This window comes from Oncorhynchus keta, chromosome 33, assembly GCF_023373465.1.
Source record: "Oncorhynchus keta strain PuntledgeMale-10-30-2019 chromosome 33, Oket_V2, whole genome shotgun sequence".
Taxonomy (NCBI): Eukaryota; Metazoa; Chordata; class Actinopteri; order Salmoniformes; family Salmonidae; genus Oncorhynchus; species Oncorhynchus keta.
Genome location: NC_068453.1, coordinates 4,524,400 through 4,545,905, shown reverse-complemented (window position 1 = coordinate 4,545,905; position 21,506 = coordinate 4,524,400). Strand labels below are relative to the sequence as shown.

General features: G+C 44.4%; 1 protein-coding gene across 4 annotated transcripts in view; it reads left to right on the top strand.

Moving 5' to 3' along the window:
• LOC118366071 (stromal interaction molecule 1-like) overlaps positions 1 to 21,506 on the top strand; it is a 122,611-nt gene that overhangs the window by 25,893 nt on the left and 75,212 nt on the right. For all 4 annotated transcript variants that reach the window (XM_052491709.1, XM_052491706.1, XM_052491708.1 and 1 more), the window contains 3 exons: positions 17,118 to 17,248; positions 18,851 to 18,965; positions 19,513 to 19,624. In XM_052491709.1, the coding sequence (XP_052347669.1) occupies positions 17,118 to 17,248; positions 18,851 to 18,965; positions 19,513 to 19,624 (358 nt within the window). The remainder of the gene's footprint in view (positions 1 to 17,117; positions 17,249 to 18,850; positions 18,966 to 19,512; positions 19,625 to 21,506) is intronic.

Below are 21,506 nucleotides of genomic sequence, written 5' to 3'. Positions count from 1 at the left end.
CTATTCTCTTTACAGAGCACTACTTTTAATTAACCTGAGCCCAGTACCCTATTCCCTTCACAGTGCATTACTTTTAACCAGAGCCCAGAGCCCAGTACCCTATTCCCTTTACAGTGCACTACGTTTAACCAGAGCCCAGTACCCTATTCCCTTTACAGTACACTACTTTTAACCTGAGCCCAGTACCCTATTCCCTTTACAGTGCATTACTTTTAACCAGAGCCCAGAGCCCAGTACCCTATTCCCTTTACAGTGCACTACTTTTAACCAGAACCCAGTACCCTATTATCTTTACAGTGCACTCATTTTATCCTGAGCCCAGTACCCTATTCCCTTTACAGTGCACTGCCTTTAACCTGTGCCCAGTACCCTATTCCCTTTACAGTGCGCTACGTTTAACCTGAGCCCAGTACCGTATTCCCTTTACAGTGCACCAGGTTTAACCAGAGCCCAGTACCCTATTCCCTTTACAGTACACTACTTTTAACCTGAGCCCAGTACCCTATTCCCTTTACAGTGCATTACTTTTAACCAGAGCCCAGAGCCCAGTACCCTATTCCCTTTACAGTGCACTACTTTTAACCAGAACCCAGTACCCTATTATCTTTACAGTGCACTCATTTTATCCTGAGCCCAGTACCCTATTCCCTTTACAGTGCACTGCCTTTAACCTGTGCCCAGTACCCTATTCCCTTTACAGTGCGCTACGTTTAACCTGAGCCCAGTACCGTATTCCCTTTACAGTGCACTACTTTTAACCAGAGCCCAGTACCATATTCCCTTTACAGTGCACTACGTTTAACCTGAGACCAGTACCATATTCCCTTTACAGTCCACTACTTTTAACCAGAGCCCAGTACCATATCCCCTTTACAGTGCACTACGTTTAACCTGAGCCCAGTACCATATTCCCTTTACAGTGCACTACTTTTAACCAGAGCCCAGTACCATATTCCCTTTACAGTGCACTACTTTTAACCAGAGCCCAGTACCATATCCCTTTACAGTGCACTACGTTTAACCTGAGCCCAGTACCGTATTCCCTTTACAGTGCACTACTTTTAACCAGAGCCCAGTACCATATCCCCTTTACAGTGCACTACGTTTAACCTGAGCCCAGTACCGTATTCCCTTTACAGTGCACTACTTTTAACCAGAGCCCAGTACCATATCCCTTTACAGTGCACTACGTTTAACCTGAGCCCAGTACCGTATTCCCTTTACAGTGCACTACTTTTAACCAGAGCCCAGTACCATATCCCTTTACAGTGCACTACGTTTAACCTGAGCCCAGTACCCTATTCCCTTTACAGTGCACTACTTTTAACCAGAACCCAGTACCCTATTATCTTTACAGTGCACTCATTTTATCCTGAGCCCAGTACCCTATTCCCTTTACAGTGCACTACTTTTAACCAGAACCCAGTACCCTATTATCTTTACAGTGCACTCATTTTATCCTGAGCCCAGTACCCTATTCCCTTTACAGTGCACTGCATTTAACCTGTGCCCAGTACCCTATTCCCTTTACAGTGCGCTACGTTTAACCTGAGCCCAGTACCGTATTCCCTTTACAGTGCACTACTTTTAACCAGAGCCCAGTACCATATTCCCTTTACAGTGCACTACTTTTAACCTGAGACCAGTACCCTATTCCCTTTACAGTGCACTACTTTTAACCTGAGCCCAGTACCCTATTCCCTTTACAGTGCACTACTTTTAACCAGAGCCCAGTACCCTATTCCCTTTACAGTGCACTACTTTTAACCAGAGCCCAGTACCCTATTCCCTTTACAGTGCACTACTTTTAACCTGAGCCCAGTACCCTATTCCCTTTACAGTGCACTACTTTTAACCAGAACCCAGTACCCTATTACCTTTACAGTGCACTCATTTTATCCTGAGCCCAGTACCCTATTCCCTTTACAGTGCACTGCATTTAACCTGTGCCCAGTACCCTATTCCCTTTACAGTGCACTACTTTTAACCAGAGCCCAGTACCATATCCCTTTACAGTGCACTACGTTTAACCTGAGCCCAGTACCATATTCCCTTTACAGTGCACTACTTTTAACCAGAGCCCAGTACCATATTCCCTTTACAGTGCACTACGTTTAACCTGAGCCCAGTACCGTATTCCCTTTACAGTGCACTACTTTTAACCAGAGCCCAGTACCATATTCCCTTTACAGTGCACTACGTTTAACCTGAGCCCAGTACCATATTCCCTTTACAGTGCACTACTTTTAACCAGAGCCCAGTACCATATCCCCTTTACAGTGCACTACTTTTAACCAGAGCCCAGTACCCTATTCCCTTTACAGTGCACTACTTTTAACCAGAACCCAGTACCCTATTACCTTTACAGTGCACTACTTTTAACCTGAGCCCAGTACCCTATTCCCTTTACAGTGCACTACTTTTAACCAGAGCCCAGTACCATATTCCCTTTACAGTGCACTACTTTTAACCTGAGACCAGTACCCTATTCCCTTTACAGTGCACTACTTTTAACCTCAGCACAGTACCCTATTCCCTTTACAGTGCACTACTTTTAACCAGAGCCCAGTACCTTATTCCCTTTACAGTGCAATACGTTTATCCTGAGCCAAGTACCCTATTCCATTTATAGTACACTACGTTTAACCTGAGCCCAGTACCCTATTCCCTTTACAGTGCACTACATTTAACCAGAGCCCAGTACCCTATTCCCTTTACAGTGCACTACTTTTAACCAGAGCCCAGTACCTTATTCCCTTTACAGTGCACTACTTTTAACCATAGCCCAGTACCCTATTCCCTTTACAGTGCACTACGTTTAACCAGAGCCCAGTACCCTATTCCCTTTACAGTGCACTACGTTTAACCAGAGCCCAGTACCCTATTCCCTTTACAGTGCACTACTTTTAACCTGAGCCCAGTACCCTATTCCCTTTACAGTGCACTACGTTTAACCAGAGCCCAGTACCCTATTCCCTTTACAGTGCACTACGTTTAACCAGAGCCCAGTACCCTATTCCCTTTACAGTGCACTACTTTTAACCTGAGCCCAGTACCCTATTCCCTTTACAGTGCACTATTTTTAACCTGAGCCCAGTACACTATTCCCTTTACAGTGCACTACTTTTAATTAACCTGAGCACAGTACACTATTCCTTTTACAGTGCACCACGTTTAACCAGAGCCCAGTACCCTATTCCCTTTACAGGCTTCACCTCTTCCTCTGATCCATATGAGCCGTAAAAAAAACTGGCACAATGGAATATGGTTATTGTAGTTAATTACCACGTTTCTGCACTGAGCTAGGTTGAATATTTGCTTAATGAAAACTACATCTCCCTTCATCCCAGTGTCCCACATACAGTAGTTATTGATTTATTTTGTGAATGGGCTCACAAAAAAACGAACAAAATGGAATTCAAGTAATTGATCCGACGTCAGTCAATTAGTTGTTTAATAACAAAACAAAAATATGAAATGTTGGTTAATCGCTCAGCACTATTCCTGAATGAATTCAATTGAGCATTCAGACCAGTCTTACTGATTGAACCTTTGTTTACTACATTGCACTATAAAGGGAATAGGGTGCTATTTGGTACAAAGCCTTGCTCTGCTCTGGTGGAAACTAATCCTAATATTTACCCCTGCTGTCTGATAGGTCTGCTACAGTCCATGGTTGCTCCTCAAATGGCACCCTTTTTCCTATATGGCCATAGGGCTCTGGTAAAAAGTAGTGTACTATGTAGATAATATAGTTCCATTTGGGTAGCAGCCCATCACTGCAGGAATCATACTGCCTGTCCATCTCCCTGAGTAGAAGCAGAGTCTTATCCACCCCTCACAGCCATAGCTAAACAATATCACTCACAGTTTGCCTTAGCTAATATGTAGCGTTTATGAAGGGTCTATGTAAACACTACATAATCCGGTATGAAGGTTTCTAGCCACTTAGCTAGGAGTTTAACTACGGGATGGGAGTGCCAGTGTGGGGGAACTGTATTTGACGCTGGTTATGTCACGGATAGATGAGTAGTCGTAGGCCCCCTTTTTCCTCTTCTGCTTGACACCCTCCTCCTTCCAGCCTCATCTACACCACCATCCATAACATGACTAGACCAAGCCTCAGCTACACCACAATCGATAGCCTGACTAGGCCCAGCCTCAGCTACACCACCATCCCTGGCATGACCTTTTGTTAAGCCTTTGTCTCATTGCCCCCTGCACGTTGTACCCTTTTATTTTTTATTTTTTTATTTCACCTTTATTTAACCAGGTAGGCTAGTTGAGAACAAGTTCTCATTTACATCTGCGACCTGGCCAAGATAAAGCATAGCAGTGTGAACAGACGACAACACAGAGTTACACAGTAGATTTTTTTTTTAAAGAGTCTATATACATTGTGTGCAAAAGGCATGACTTTATCACTGGAGTGATAAATGATCAGATGGTCATGTGCTGGTAGAGATACTGGTGTGCAAAAGAGCAGAAAAGGAAATAAGTAAAAATAGTATGGGGATGAGGTAGGTAAATTGGGTGGGCTATTTACCGATGGACTATGTACAGCTGTAGCGATCGGTGAGCTGCTCAGATAGCAGATGTTTGAAGTTGGTGAGGGAGATAAGTCTCCAACTTCAGCGATTTTTGCAATTCGTTCCAGTCAATTCGTACCCTCACCTTATCTACAGCCTTTATGTGGGCATGCAAAGCTCTTATGCCCCAAATCCCCATACTCAAAACACAGTAGACTATCTGTGCTGGCAAACCCTGCATATAGCCCCTCACCATGCCTCACTTAAAAATGCACATTTAGCTGTTGGTCATTCTTATTCAGAAACATGAACACTTGCCTCCGTAACGGAACAACATGCTTATCGGCATCTGCCTGAAAACCTGCCCACTCAGCTCTTTCCTGATTGATCATCCGTAATAAACGGAGTCACATATGCCTTAACCACCCTTGTCGAAGGGGTAGAAAGAGGTGAAATTAGCACCAACAAACCCTTACAAATATTCCATGAGCAATGAACCTACCCACCAAATTTGCTCTTTTCATGAACACAACCACAGCTTTGTTCATTCTGGAAGCGGAATGTATCATTTCAGTTCCTTCCTGTTCACCGATCGCGAGCAGATCCTCCTCCACCTTAACTCCATTCTCAGGAACACACCTGAATTCATGCCGTAACGACAGCGTCTCCTCCACGCTAGGCTGAGAAGCCATCGCGCACACCACGCCTTCCAAACCCCAGGAAACTAAAACTCGGCCCTCTTCCACCCGAACTTTGAAAAAAACAGTGAGTACCGGTAAAACAAACAGTGCATTAACCCTCCACCATAGAAAAGAAGAATTGAAAGAAAGACCAAGGAGAGAATCAAGAAAAGAACTTAGGACAGAGCCCTCCAAACCAAACACTCAAACTCCAAAAAACTCCCAGCATTCACTGTGTGAGAGAGAGAATCTGAAGTCAAATGTCTACTGTTTGCTGATGATCTGGTGCTTCTGTCACCAACCAAGGAGGGCCTACAACAGAACCTGCACAGATTCTGCCAGACCTGGGCCCTGACAGTAAATTTCAGTAAGACCAAAATAATGGTGCTCCAAAAAAGGTCCAGTCGCCAGAACCACAAATACAAATATCATCGAGATACCGTTGCCCTAGAGCACACAAAAAACAATGCATACCTTGGCCTAAACATCAGCGCCACAGGTAATAATATAATAATATAATATATGCCATTTAGCTGACGCTTTTATCCAAAGCGACTTACAGTCATGTGTGCATACATTCTACGTATGGGTGGTCCCGGGAATCGAACCCACTACCCTGGCGTTACAAGCGCCATGCTCTACCAACTGAGCCACAGAAGGACCAGGTAACTTCCACAAAGCTGTGAACGAGGCAAGAAGGGCCTTCTATGTTTAAAAAAATATATATATTTATCCATTATTTTACCAGGCAAGTTGACTGAGAACACATTGTCATTTGCAGCAACAACCTGGGGAATAGTTACCGGGGAGAGGAGGGGCATGAATGAGCCAATCATAAACGGGGGATTATTAGGTGACCGTGGTGGTTTTGAGGGCCAGATTGGGAATTTAGCCAGGACACCGGGGTTAACCCCCCTACTCATACAATAAGTGCCATGGGATCTTTAATGACCTCAGAGAGTCAGGACACCCGTTTAACGTCCCATCCAAAAGACACACAGGGAAGTGTCCCCAATCACTGCCCTGGGGAATTGGGATATTATTTAGACCAGAGGAAAGAGTACCTCCTACTGGCTTCAGAAGCAAGCCAGCAGTGGTATGCAGGGTAGTATGCTGCTGCCATCAAAAGGAACATGAAATTCAACATACCAATTAGGATCTGGCTAAAAATACTTAAATCAGTTATAGAACCCATTGCCCTTTATGGTTGTGAGGTCTGGGGTCCGCTCACCAACCAAGAATTCACAAGATGGTACAAACACCAAATTGAGACTGCATGCAGAATTCTGCAAAAATATCCTCTGTATATCAGCATAAAACACCAAATAATGCATGCAGAGCAGAATTAGGCCGATACCTGCTAATTATCAAAATCCAGAAAAGAGCTGTTAAATTGTACAACAACCTAAAAGGAAGAGATTCCCATACCTTACATATCAAAGCCATAACCTACAGAGAGATTAATCTGGAGAAGAGTCCCCTAAGCAAGCTGGTCCTGGGGCTCTGTTCACAAACACAAACAGATCCCACAGAGTCCCAAGACAGCAACACAATTAGACCCAACCAAATCACAAGAAAAAAAAGAAAATTACTTGACACATTGAAAGAATAAACAAAAAAACTGAGCAAACTAGAATGCTATTTGGCCCTAAACAGAGAGTACACAGTGGCAGAATACCTGGCCACTGTGTCTGACCCAAACTTAAGTAAAGCTTTGACTATGTACAGACTCAATTTGACTATGCCTTTAAACTGTTTGGAAAATATGGCTTTAGAAGCTTCAGATAGGCTAATTGACATAATTTGAGTCAATTTGAGGTGTACCTGTGAATGTATTTCAAGGTCTACCTTCAAACTCTTTTGCTTGACATCATGGGAAAATTTTAAAAAATCAGCCAAGACCTCAGAAAGAAATTGTGGACCTCCACAAGTCTGGTTCATCCTTGGGAGCAATTTCCAAATGCCTGAAGGTACCACGTTCATCTGTATAAACAATAGTAGGCAAGTATAAACACCATGGGACCACACAGCCATCATACCCCTCAGGAAGGAGGCGCGTTCTGTTTCCTAGAGATGAATGTACTTTGGTGCAAAACATGCAAATCGGTCCCAGATCAATAGCGAAGGACATTGTGAAGATGTTGGAGAAAACAGGTACAAAGTATCTATATCCACAGTAAAACGAGTCCTATATCGACATAACCTGAAAGGCCGCTCAGCAAGGAAGAAACCACTGCTCCAAAACCGGCATACAAAAGCCAGACTACAGTTTGCAACTGCACATGAGGACAAATATCGTACTTTTTGGAGAAATGTCTCCTGGTCTGATGAAACAAAAATAGAACTGTTTGGCCATAATGACCATCGTTATGTTTGGAGGAAAAAGGGGGAAGCTTGCAAGCCGAAGAACACCATCCCAACTGTGAAGCATGTGGGTGGCAGCATCATGTTGTGGGGGTGCTTTGCTGCAGGAGGGACTGGATGGAGGGACTGGATGGCATCATCAGGGAGGAAAAGTATGTGGATATATTGAAGCAACATCTCAAGACATCAGTCAGGAAATTAAAGCTTGGTTGCAAATGGGTCTTCCAAATGGACAATGACCCCAAGCATACTTCCAAAGTTGTGGCAAAATGGCATAAGGACAACAAAGTCTAGGTATTAGAGTGGCCATCACAAAGCCCTGACCTCAATCCTATTGAAAACATGTGGGCAGAAATGAAAAAGCGTGTGCGAGCAAGAAGACCGACAAACCTGACTCAGTTACACCAGCTCTGTCAGGAGGAATGAGCCAAAATTCACCCAACTTATTGTGGGAAGCTTGTGGAAGGCTACCCAAAAAGTTTGACCCAAGTTATTCAATTTAAAGGCAATGCTACCAAATACTCATTCAGTGTATGTAAACTTCTGACCCACTTGGAATGTGATGAAAGAAATGAAAGCTGAAATAAATCATTCTCTCTACTATTATTCTGACATTTCACATTCTTAAAATAAATTGGTGATCCTAACTGACCTAAAACAGGGGATTTTTACTAGGATTAAATGTCAGGAATTGTGAAAGACTTAGTTTAAATATGTTTGGCTAAGGTATATGTAAACTTCCGACTTCATCTGTACATAATATGACATTTGTAATGTCTTTATTATTTTGGAACTTCTGTGACTGTAATGTTTAATGTTCATTTTTATTGTTTATTTCACTTTGGTATATTATCTACTTCACTTGCTTTGGCAATCTTAACATGTGTTTCCCATGCCAGTAAAGCCCATTGAATTGGAGGGAGGGAGGGAGGGAGAGATATGACCTGTCTATACAGAACGCTGCATAAATCCTCATGGCTCCAGTTCTCCGTCAGACTCCTCAGATCTCTTGACACACACACAACGGGAGAACAGTGTGTGTGTAATTATGGGAAGGCACAATTCATTTAGGAAAATAATTTAACTCATCTCTGTCCTTCTCTCTTCCTCTCATGCTCTCTCTCTCTCTCTCTCTCTCTTCATTTGGAAAGGAATGCACTGTGGCCTCTCGCTAACATCCACTTGTTTTCTCTTTTCATTCCAAAAGGAATGCTACTCCTCACCTCTTTCTCTGCATCTAGTGTACGGTGCCACGTGTGTGTTTCGTGGATTAGGGGGAAATCCATATGGCATATTTGGGTATTACACTGCCTATTATTTGAATGAGCTCTGCCCCCAAACAAGACCATATTTGGTTGGTCCGGACCAGACCAAATCTGAACCAATCATAGACATCTATGTTTCACAAGTTTGCACATCAAAGTACAGCACAGTAGAGCTCAGTAGAGTACAGTACATTACAGAACAGTAGAATATAGTGGAGTATAGTTCAGTACAGAACAGTAGAGTTCAGTACAGTATAATCAACCCTACTGTGCTCTACAGTGTACTGTACTTAACGTTACACGACTCTATTCTACTCTACTGAATTATAGTCTACTTGTTTTTACTATAGAGTACTCTACTGTGTTCTATTGTACCATAATGTACTGAACTATACTGTGCTGTACTCTGTGCTCTACTGTAATGTACTGTACTCTACTGTGCTGTACAAAGTTATGAAACTTAGATGTCTATGATAGGTTCAGATTTGGACCGGACCAAATCTGAACCAAAAATGGTAATCTATGTTTAGGCCAAATGAAGGTCGGTCCAGACGTCTGTGAACATTGAAATCATGGCTGGTCCGAAGTATATGGACATTGAAATCGAGGCCAGGGCGGACTCACCAAATTTAAACAACTTTTATACATAAATGGACGTCCCGTCAGTGCTCAGTGGGTATGCTGCTTACTTACAGTAAATGGAAAGAGAGGGGGCTCATGGGTAGGTGTCAGTAAGAGCTGGGACCGGTGGCATTAATTGCAGAGAGAGAGAAGAGAGGGAGGGGATGTCCAGACAATTCAAACTCTTGCTTTGACCACCAGATGACAGAAAGTCCTAGCAGGTGACCCAACTGTGGTTTGTGATTTCTATGATCTCCCATTGGTGCCAATTCAATTGCAGAAATTCCGTTACAGATTATTTCAGGAATTCTGTTAATTTTATTTATTTATTCACTTAATAATTCATTAAAAATAATCTGTAAGTAATTAATAGGTCTACTTTTACTTGTTACTTTTGTGAACTTTCATTATCTTCAAGATATGTGGGTTTTTGGTAACATAATCTCAAGGCATAAGGCAAGGTTTCTTAAACTTACAGAAGGCAGAATCATTTCTCCAAAACTAAGTAAAAGTGTTGGTATTAGTTGACAGGGTCTTTACTTCAGCGTTATTGTGTTTTAAAGCATGTCTAAATCCTTTTTCTGGTAGATGTTTCATAAGACCCCTTTTCCATTTGTTTGACAAGATATCAAAGCCTTTACTTATTCAACATTTTTGGGATGGAAAACGATTGAAAAAATTACATATGCCTTAATTTCTCCAAAATGTAATTTGACACCCAATTTGTCATGCTCCTATGAACTTCGCATGTTGGTGCTCATGGGTCCTCGTACATGGAAATAACGTTGGCTATATAGCTAGAATGGTTTTGGCTGTGTGAGTGTGCAGAGATGTTTCTAGGATTTGAGGACATTTGTGGCACAATGGGGAACCCTAGTAGGCGGGTCCAGGGGTCTCCCCCAGAAGAAGGAAAATATAATTTCTACAGCTAAGTGCATCAATCTGGTGCACTTTGAGATGAACATTGACAGATTAAATCTACTAAGAATGTACTTTTTATTTTTTTTTAAATACAAGAACACACTCATGTCAATTCTCTTAAAAAGCCAATACATTATAAATACAATACAAGACATTCCGGTAACTTGCCCCTTCCCAACTGCCACAGCAGACACTGCCAGTTTTCAGTTACAGTAGCTACTGTGGGTGTCTCTACTCTTGAACAAATAGGCCTACATCTACAGCATACTGCCAAACCGCCATACCACTCAACAACTTCAAACATGGACTCTGACCTGTCCAATGAGCTAAGCAGTTTAAAGAATCCCACAGTTAGCAACATCTCACTCGCTCACACACACGTTTCTTCCAGCGCCGACAGAGATGGCCGCCTCGCTTCGTGTGCCTAGGAAACTATGCCGGATTTAGTTTTTCTACGTGTTATTTCTTACATTGGTACCCCAGGTAATCTTAGGTTTCATTACATACAGTCGGGAGGAACTACTGAATATAAGAGCAACGTCAACTCACCATCATTACAACCAGGAATATGACTCTCCCGAAGCGGATCCTGTGTTTTGCATTCCACCCAGGACAATGGATCGGATCCCAGCCGGCGACCCTAAACAACGACGCCGTAAAAGGGGCAAACGAAGCGGTCTTGTGGTCAGGCTCCGGAGACGGGCACATCGCGCTCCAATCCCTAGCCTACTACTCGCCAATGTCCAGTCTCTTGACAACAAGGTTGATGAATTCCGAGCAAGGGTAGCATTCCAGAGAGACATCAGAGACTGTAACGTTCTTTGCTTCATGGAAACATGGCTCACTCGAGAGACGCTAACGGAGTCGGTGCAGCCAACTGGTTTCTTCACGCATTGCACCGACAGAAACAAGCATCTTTCTGGTAAGAAGAGGGGCACATTTTGATTAACAAAACGTGGTGTGATCATAACAACATACAGCAACTCAAGTCCTTCTGTTCACCTGATTTAGAATTCCTCACAATCAAATGTTGACCGCATTATCTACCAAGGGAATTCTCTTTGATTATAATCACAGCCGTATATATTCCCCCCCAAGCAGACACATCGATGGCCCTGAACAAACTTTATTTGACTCTATGTAAACTAGAAACCACATATCCTTAGGCTGCATTCATTGTAGCTGGGGATTTTAACAAGGCTAATCTGAAAACAAGACTCCCTAAATTCTACCAGCATATCGATTGTGCTACCAGGGCTGGTAAAACCCTGGATCATTGTTATTCTAACTTCTGCGACGCATATAAGGCCCACTCCCGCCCTTCTTTTGGAAAAGCTGACAACGACTCCATTTTGTTGCTTCCAGCCTACAGACAGAAACTAAAACAAGAAGCTCCCACGCTCAGGTCTGTTCAACGCTGGTCCGACTAATCTGATTCCACGCTTCAAGACTGCTTCGATCGCGTGGATTGGGGTATGTTCCCCATTGCGTCCAACAACAACATTGACGAATACGCTAATTTGGTGAGCGAGTTCATTAGAAAGTGCATCGGCGATGCTATACCCACAGCAACGATTAATACATTCCCAAACCAGAAACCGTGGATTGATGGCAGCATTCGCGCAAAACTGAAAGCGCAAACCTCTGCTTTTAACCAGGGCAAGGTGACCAGAAACATGACCGAATACAAAACATTGTAGCTATTCCCTCCACAAGGCAATCAAACAAGCTAAGCGTCAGTACAGAGACAAAGTAGAGTGTGAGAATGTGAGAATGCTGTTCATCGACTATAGCTCAGCATTTAACACCATAGTACCCTCAAAACTCGTCATCAAGCTCGAGACCCTGGGTCTCGACCCCGCCCTGTGCAACTGGGTACTGGACTTCCTGACGGGTCGCCCCCAGGTGGTGAGGGTAGGTAACAACATCTCCACCCCGCTGGTCCTCAACACTGGGGCCCCACAAGGGTGCGTTCTGAGCCCTCTCCTGTACTCCCTGTCCAGCCACGACTGCGTGGCCATGCACGCCTCCAACTCAATCATCAAGTTTGCGGACGACACTACAGTGGTAGGCTTGATTACCAACAACGACGAGACGGCCTACAGGGAGGAGGTGAGGGCCCTCGGAGTGTGGTGTCAGGAAAATAACCTCACACTCAACGTCAACAAAACAAAGGAGATGATTGTGGACTTCAGGAAACAGCAGAGGGAGCACCCCCCTATCGACATCGACGGGACAGTAGTGGAGAGGGTAGTAAGTTAAGTTCCTTGGCGTACACATCACGGACAAACTGAATTGGTCCACCCACACAGACAGCGTTGTGAAGAAGGCGTAGCAGCGCCTCTTCAACCTCAGAAAGCTGAAGAAATTCGGCTTGTCACAAAAAGCACTCACAAACTTCTACAGATGCAAAATCGAGAGCATCCTGTCGGGCTGTATCACCGCCTGGTACGGCAACTGCTCCGCCCACAACCGTAAGGCTCTCCAGAGGGTAGTGAGGTCTGCACAACGCATCACCGGGGGCAAACTACCTGCCCTCCAGGACACCTACACCACCCGATGTCACAGGAAGGCCATAAAGATCATCAAGTATAACAACCACCCGAGCCACTGCCTGTTCTCCCCGCTATCATCCAGAAGGCAAGGTCAGTGCAGGTGCATCAAAGCAGGGACCGAGAGACTGAAAAACAGCTTCTATCTCAAGGCCATCAGGCTGTTAAACAGCCACCACTAACATTGAGTGGCTGCTGCCAACATACTGACTCTACTCCAGCCACTTTAATAATGGAAATTGATGGAAATTGATGTAAAAATGTATCACTAGCCACTTTAAACAATGCCACTTAATATAATGTTTACATACCCTACATTACTCATCTCATATGTATATGTATATACTGTACTCTATATCATCTACTGCATCTTGCCATCTTTAGGTAATACATGTATCACTAGCCACTTTAATCTATGCCACTTTATGTTTATATACCCTACATTACTCATCTCATATGTATATACTGTACTCTATACCATCTACTGCATCTTGCCTATGCCGTTCTGTACCATCACTCATTCATATATCTTTATGTACATATTCTTCATCCCTTTACACTTGTGTGTATAAGGTAGTTGTTGTGGAATTGTTAGGTTAGATTACTCGTTGGTTATCACTGCATTGTCGGAACTAGAAGCACAAGCATTTCGCTACACCCGCATTAACATCTGCAAACCATGTGTACGTGACAAATAACATTTGATTTGAAAGGGGGATACCTAGTCAGTTGTACAACTGAATGTCTTCCACTGAAATGTGTCTTCCACATTTAACCCAACCCCTCTGAATCAGAGAGGTGCGGCCGGTTGCCTTAATCGACATCCACGGCGCCCAGGGAACAATGGACTGTCTTGTTCAGGGGCAGAACTACAGATTTTTACCTTGTCAGCTCGGGGGATTCGATCCAGCAACCTTTCGATTACTAGCCCAACGCTCTAACGCACTAGGCTACCTGCCGTCCCCACAACATACACTGAGTGTATACAACATTAAGGACACCTTCCTACTATTGAGTTGCACTCCCACTCCCCCCATTTTGCCCTCAGAACAGACTAAATTTGTAGGGGCATGGACTCTGCAAGGTGTCGAAAGCGTTCCACAGTGATTCTGGCCCATGCTGACTGCTTCCCACAGTTGTATCAATAGAGGAGGAGGATCTGAATATGGCAAGTGTCCCGGGTGCAGTAGAGGAGGAGGATCTGAATATGGCAAGTGTCCCGGGTGCAGTAGAGGAGGAGGATCTGAATATGGCAAGTGTCCCGGGTGCAGTAGAGGAGGAGGATCTGAATATGGCAAGTGACCCGGGTGCAGACGAGGAGGAGGATCTGAATATGGCAAGTGTCCTGGGTGCAATAGAGGAGGAGGATCTGAATATGGCAAGTGACCAGGGTGCAGTAGAGGAGGAGGATCTGAATGGCAAGTGACCAGGGTGCAGTAGTGGAGGAGGATCTGAATATGGCAAGTGACCAGGGTGCAGTAGAGGAGGAGGATCTGAATGGCAAGTGACCAGGGTGCAGTAGTGGAGGAGGATCTGAATATGGCAAGTGACCAGGGTGCAGTAGTGGAGGAGGATCTGAATATGGCAAGTGACCAGGGTGCAGTAGTGGAGGAGGATCTGAATATGGCAAGTGACCAGGGTGCAGTAGTGGAGGAGGATCTGAATATGGCAAGTGACCAGGGTGCAGTAGAGGAGGAGGATCTGAATATGGCAAGTGACCATATTCAGGAGCTGAATATGGCAAGTTGTCTGGATGTCCTTTGGGTGGTGGACCATTCTTGATACACACAGGAAACTATTGAGCGTGAAAAAATCACCAGTGTTGCAGTTTTTGACACAAATCGGTGCGCCTGGCACCTACTACCATACCCCGTTCAAAGTTACTTAAATATTTTGTCTTGCCCATCTACCCTCTGAATGGCACATATGCACAATCAATGTTTCAATTGCCTCAAAGGCTTAAAAATGCTTCTTTAACCTGTCTCTTGCCCTTCATCTACACTGATTGAAGTGGATTTAATAACTGACTTCAATAAGTGATCAGTGTCATCAGAATCACAGCAGCGTACAAAGACTTGTGTGCTGTGTACAATGAAAGCAGGCCTGTCTGTAAGGGACATTGAACCCACAACGTTTTGGTCCCAAGGCAGACACTTGGAATTGGTTGTCAAATGTTCACCAACGGAGGTTAGATAGCATTCTTTAGCATCAACTAGCATAGAATAGTGTTGCATAGCATCACATTGGATCACATCACATACGGTGCATTCGGAAAGTATTCAGACCTTTTGTCTTTGTCCACATTTTGTTACGTTACAGCCTCAGCAATCTACACACAGTACTCCATAATGACTAAACAAAAACACGTTTTTAGATATTGTAGAACATTTCTAAAAAAAATAAAAACAAATGATTTTTACATAAGTATTCAGACCCCTATTAGACTCAAAATTGAGCTGAGGTGTATCCTGTTTACATGATCCTTGACATATTTTTACAACTTGATTGGAGTCCACCTGTGCTAAATTGATTGATTGGACATGATTTGGAAATGCACACACCTGTCTATCTAAGGTTCTACAGTTGACAGTGCATGTCAGAGCAAAAGCCAAGGCATGAGGTTGAAGGAATCGTCCGTAGAGCTCCGAGACAGGATTGTGTCGAGGCACAGATCTGGGGAAGGTCCCCAAGAACACAGTTGCCATTCTTAATGACTCTTCCTAGAGATGGCCGCCCCGCCACATTTAGCAATCGGGGTAGAAGGGCCTTGGTCAGGGAGGTGACCAATAACCCGATGGTCACTCTGACAGAGCTCTAGAGTTCCTCTGTGGAAATGCGAGAACCTTCCAGAAGGATAACCATCTCTGCGGCACTCCAACAATCAAGGCCTTTATGGTAGAGTGGCCAGACAGAAGCCACCCCTCAGTAAAAGGCACATGACAGTCCGCTTGGAGTTTGCCAAAAGGCACCTAAAGACTATCAGCCCATGGAAAACAAGATTCTCTGGTCTGATGAAACCAAGATTGAACTCTTTGGCCTGAATGCCAAGTGTCGTGTCTGGAGGAAACCTGGCACCATCCCTACGGTGAAGCATGGTGGTGGCAGCATCATGCTGTGGGGGTGTTTTTCAGCGGCAGGGACTCGGAGACTAGTCAGGTTCGAGGGAAAGATGAAAGGAGCAAAGTACAGAGAGATCCTTGATGAAAACCTGCTCTAGAGCGCTGAGGACCTCAGACTGGGGCATAAGTTCACCTTCCAACAGAACAACGATCCAAAGCATACATCCAAGACGCGCAGGAGTGGCTTTGGGACAAGTCTCTAAATGTCCTTGTGTGGCCCAACTTGAACCCGATCTAACATCTTTGGAGAGACCTGAAAATAGCTGTGCAGTGACACTCCCCATCCAACCTGACAGAGCTTGAGGGGATCTGCAGAGAAGAATGCGAGAAACTTCCAAATACAGGTGTGCCAAGCTTGTAGAGTCATATCTAAGAAGAGTTGAGGTTGTTATCGTTGCCAAAGGTGCTTCGCTGTTTTTGCTTTGTCATTATGGGGTATTGTGTGTAGTTTGATTAGGGGGAAAAAAACGATTGAATCAATTTTAAAATAAGGCTGTAATGTAACAAAATGTGGAAAAAGTCAAGGGGTCTGAATACTTTCTGAATGCACTGTATACTGTAAGTATCACATCACTGTACTCATTTTCCCAATGGGGACTGTGTGTGGTTCCTAGTCTATTAAGACCAGTTTATTTTGTAGTTAGATCATGAGGTCTAACCCCGTAGCCCTGCAAATTCACTTGGCCAATACTACACGCACGCACGCATGCATTGTGTGCACACACATTCACACACACACGCCCGCACACACACATACTTCTCAATGCATAGTCATTTCCTCCCTCTGTCAGTTCCCCTGAAGGCCACTTTGTTGGCCCTCTTGATGGATAGGTTGAAATTTGCCTAGTGTAAACAGATACTGTTTGCTTCTCAAACTTTCTCACTCACTCTCTCTCTCTCTCTCTCTCTCTCTCTCCCTCTCTTCCTCTCTCTCTCTCTCTCTCTCTCTCTCTCTCATTCTTTCTCCCCCTCCCCTCACTCCCTCCCTCTCTCACTTTCTCTTCCCCACTCTTCCCCCTCTCTCTTCCTCTCTCTCTCTGCCCCCACTGTCTCCCTCTCTCCATAGAACTGTGTATGATAGATGTGATTCTGTGCCAGGATGAGAATGCGTTGCTGAGTTTCGAGGCGATCCGTAGCATCCACAAACTGATGGATGATGATGCGGATGGAACCGTGGACATGAGCGAGACAGACGGGGTGAGATACATGCACACTTAACAATGCACACACACACACACACACACACACACACACACACACACACACACACACACACACACACACACACACACACACACACACACACACACACACACACACACACACACACACACACACACACACACACACACACACACACACACTGTACTCTCTCTGAAGGTCAGGGCCACATTGAAGCTCAAGGCTATTTTTTCAGGAGGTGTCAGTTTCCTGGACACCATATGAGATGTAATCCAGCACTAGGGCAGGGAATTGCCAGGGGCCGATATAGGGGGGTACGATATATCAACAATACCTCGGTGCCGATATGATATGTATTGTGATTCTCATGATTCTATATGAATTGTGATTTGATACTGCGATTTTATTGCAATTTGATGTTCCAAACATATTGCTCACTATACGCTGTGTGTACAAAACATTAAAAACACATGACGTAAACTGACCAGGTGAATCAAGGTGAAAGCTATGATCCTTTATTGATGTCACTTGTTAAATCCACTTCAATCAGTGTAGATGAAGGGGAGGAAACAGGTTAAATAAGGATTTTAAACCTTGAGACAATTGAGACATGGATTGTGTATGTGTGCCATTCAGAGGGTGAATTTGTCAAGAACTGCAACACTTCTGGGTTTTTCACACTCAACAGTTTCCTGTGTGTATCAAAAATGGTCCACCACCCAAAGGACATCCAGCCAACTTGACACAACAATGGGAAGCTTTGTTTCAACATGAGGCCAGCATCCCTGTGGAATGCTTTCGACACCTTGTGGTCCATGTCATGACAAATTGAGGCTGTTCTGAGGGCAAAAGGGGGTGCAACTCAATATTAGGAAGGTGTTCTTAATGTTTTGTACACTCAGTTTCTCCAGGAGAAAGACAAGAGAAAGCATGAGAAGTGAGTTTTGATCAGTCATGGAAATAAAAGTGCTCAAAACAGGTTGGCTCACTATTTAAAAATAAGATGGAGAAGAAGCTATAGGATTACATTTTTAAATTTAATTGACAGTTGGAATCAAAGTATTGATGTAATATCGGCCAAAATAATATTACGAAATGTAACTAGCGATTTCCCTCCCCTCCCTGTCCTTGTGTGTCCCTGCAAACACTCTGGCAGCGCTCAGAACAGCTGTCTTAATCCTGTGTGTTTCTTGTGTGTGTGTGTGTGTGTTTCTCTCTGTGTGTGTGTGTGTGTGTGTGTGTGTGTGTGTGTGTGTGTGTGTGTGTGTGTGTGTGTGTGTGTGTGTGTGTGTGTGTGTGTGTGTGTGTGTGTGTGTGTGTGTGTGTGTGTGTGTGTGTGTGTGTGTGTGTGTGTCTGTGTGTTTCTGTGTGTGTGTTTCTGTGTGTTTCTGTTTGTCTGCTTGTGTGGCTGAGGATATGAACAGTTGTTCACAATGTTAGGCAAAACACATAGCTTACCCCAGCACCCGCAACACCAGCCTCATAATATTTATTACTGTTACAGTTTACTACTATAGTGTAGTATCGTAGTATACCCATTTTATTGTACCGCTGTGCCTCATACAGTAGCAATATGTATTTATGTTATGTAATGAAAACATTCCCACTCTCTGTTAGTTCCTGAGGGAGGATCTGAAGTACCATGACCCCAAAGGGAAACACAACAGTTTCCATGGAGCAGACCTTCTCATCAGTGTAGAGGACATGTGGAACGTATGGAGGGCCTCGGACGGTACGGAGGGAATGAGGGAGGGAGGGGGGTATCTGGGAGGGAGCGAGGGGTGAAGGGACTAAGATGGGGTTGTGGAGGAGGGAGGATAAGCCTGAGATCATTCACACTGTCATAAATCCAGGTGTTTCTTGTTTGTCCATTGGGACAGCCAGTCCTCCAATAGGCTGTTTTGTGTCAGTCAGTGAGTGTGCATTGCGTTGGGACAGCTGTTTGTGTTAGAGCAGATTAGCACGGTAGATACAGAGAGACAGAGTAGGACCCAGATAGACAGGGTTGCGTCCCAAATGGTACTCTATTCTCTATTTAATGCACTACTTTTGACCAGGGCCCACGGGGCTCTGTTCAAAAGTAGAGCACTATATAGGGAACAGGGTGCCATTTGGGAGAAAGCCAGATATCAGCCAGTGCTCTTACTCAATTCATCTTTGTGTGTGTGTGTGTGTGTGTGTGTGTGTGTGTGTGTGTGTGTGTGTGTGTGTGTGTGTGTGTGTGTGTGTGTGTGTGTGTGTGTGTGTGTGTGTGTGTGTGTGTGTGTGTGTGTGTGTAGTGTACAACTGGACAGTGGAGGAGGTGGAGGACTGGCTCATACACTATGTGGAGCTCCCTCCGTATGTGGACATCTTCAAGAAGCACAATCTGGACGGAAGGGCCTTACCCAGGTAACACACACACACGCCTCATATAGACACACAGGTCGTTCTTGAATTGCGGGGGCATTTGAGTCCCTTTGCAACCATGAAACACACTGACTTGTATTCATGGATGCCAAGGGAAACCAGGCTCCCCCCAAAAGTTTACCAATGAAAAAAACATTCATTAATTCATATTTCGTCTCTCTGTGTTACATCATTTTCCTTCAATTCGTAAGAGGCTGAATGTATCTCACAGGAGAAAACATCAGAGCGAGCGAAACAGCGCCCCCCTGTCTCTCTAGGTGTAGACCATCTATCTGATACGGTCTGGTCCAAACAAGTATGACATTGTTGCTTCCTGTAGCATTGAAGGCAAGGGAAGCCAGCGAGCATCTGGCCTCCCTTAACAAAAAAAATATAAAATAGCGTTGAGCTAAACTGAGCAAGCCAGCTTGGATTTGGCATCACTCCTATCAAATCCCATTGAGAGCATACGTCATTGACACAAACACTTTAATTCTTGCATCTCGTTGTGTTGTGGCTAGCTAGCTAGCTAAAATGGTCCCTTTCCAAAATTAGCCATGGATGGAGATTTTACTTAGTTCTCTGTACTGGCCAATGATTATAACGGTGATTCTGATCCAACCATTAATTCATACATTGTTGTGCCCCTGGCCTGAGAGGATGGAAGTTCAATATGTAGCTAGATGTATAAGGCTAATGTTAACTAGCTAACGTTGCCCCTGAATGGCAGTTAGGTTAGCGAGCAAGCATTTTAGCCAGTTAGGACAACAAAAAATAAAAGCATGTACTGTATCACAATGATAGACCGTTTCGTCAACATGAAATAGAGGAGGATGGCATTGGCGTTTCTCTTCAAGTAGGGTGAGTCAACATGTTTTTCTACTTGCAAGAACGCGCACGCACACACCCAGAAATCAGAACCATGTACCACGGCACAACCCAAGGCAGGGGCACCATCCCAGACCGGAAGATCACGTCAGTGACTCAACCCACTCAAGTGACGAACCCCCCCCTGTCCCCCCCGTCCCCTAGGGACGGCATGGAAGAGCACCAGTAAGCCAGTGTCTCAGCCCCTGTAATAGGGTTAGAGGCAGAGAATCCCAGTGGAGAGAGGGGGACTGGCCAGGCAGAGACAGCAAGGGCGGTTCGTTGCTCCAGTGCCTTTCCGTTCACCTTCACACTCCTGGGCCAGACCACACTCAATCATAGGACCTACTGAAGAGAAGAGTCTTCAATAAAGACTTAAAGGTTGAGACCGAGTCTGCGTCTCTCACATGGGTAGGCAGACCATTCCATAAAAATGGAGCTCTATAGGAGAATGCCCTGCCTCCAGCTGTTTGCTTAGAAATTCTAGGGACAGTTAGGAGGCCTGTGTCTTGTAACCATAGTGTACATGTAGGTATGTACGGCAGGACCAAATCGGAAAAATAGGTAAGAGCAAGCCCATGTAATGCTTTGTAGGTTAGCAGTAAAAACCTTGAAATCAGCCTTCGCCTCAACAGGAAGCCAGTGTAGAGAGGCTAGCACTGGAGTAATATGATCAAATATTTTGGTTCTAGTTAAGATTCTAGCAGCCATGTTTAGCACTAACTGAAGTTTATTTAGTGCTTTATCCGGGTAGCCGGAAAGTAAAGCATTGCAGTAGTCTAACCTAAAAGTGACAAAAGCATGGATTCATTTTTCTGCATCATTTTTGGACAGAAAGTTTGTGATTGTTGCAATGTCACGTAGATGGAAAAAAAGCTGTCCTTGAAACAGTCTTGATATGTTCGTCAAAAGAGAGATCAGGGTCCAGAGTGACGCCGAGGTCCTTTGGGTCCTTGGGTAGGCGGAGGGAGTCTGGAAGGGCATCTAGGAATCTTTGGGTTGTCCGAGAATTTATAGC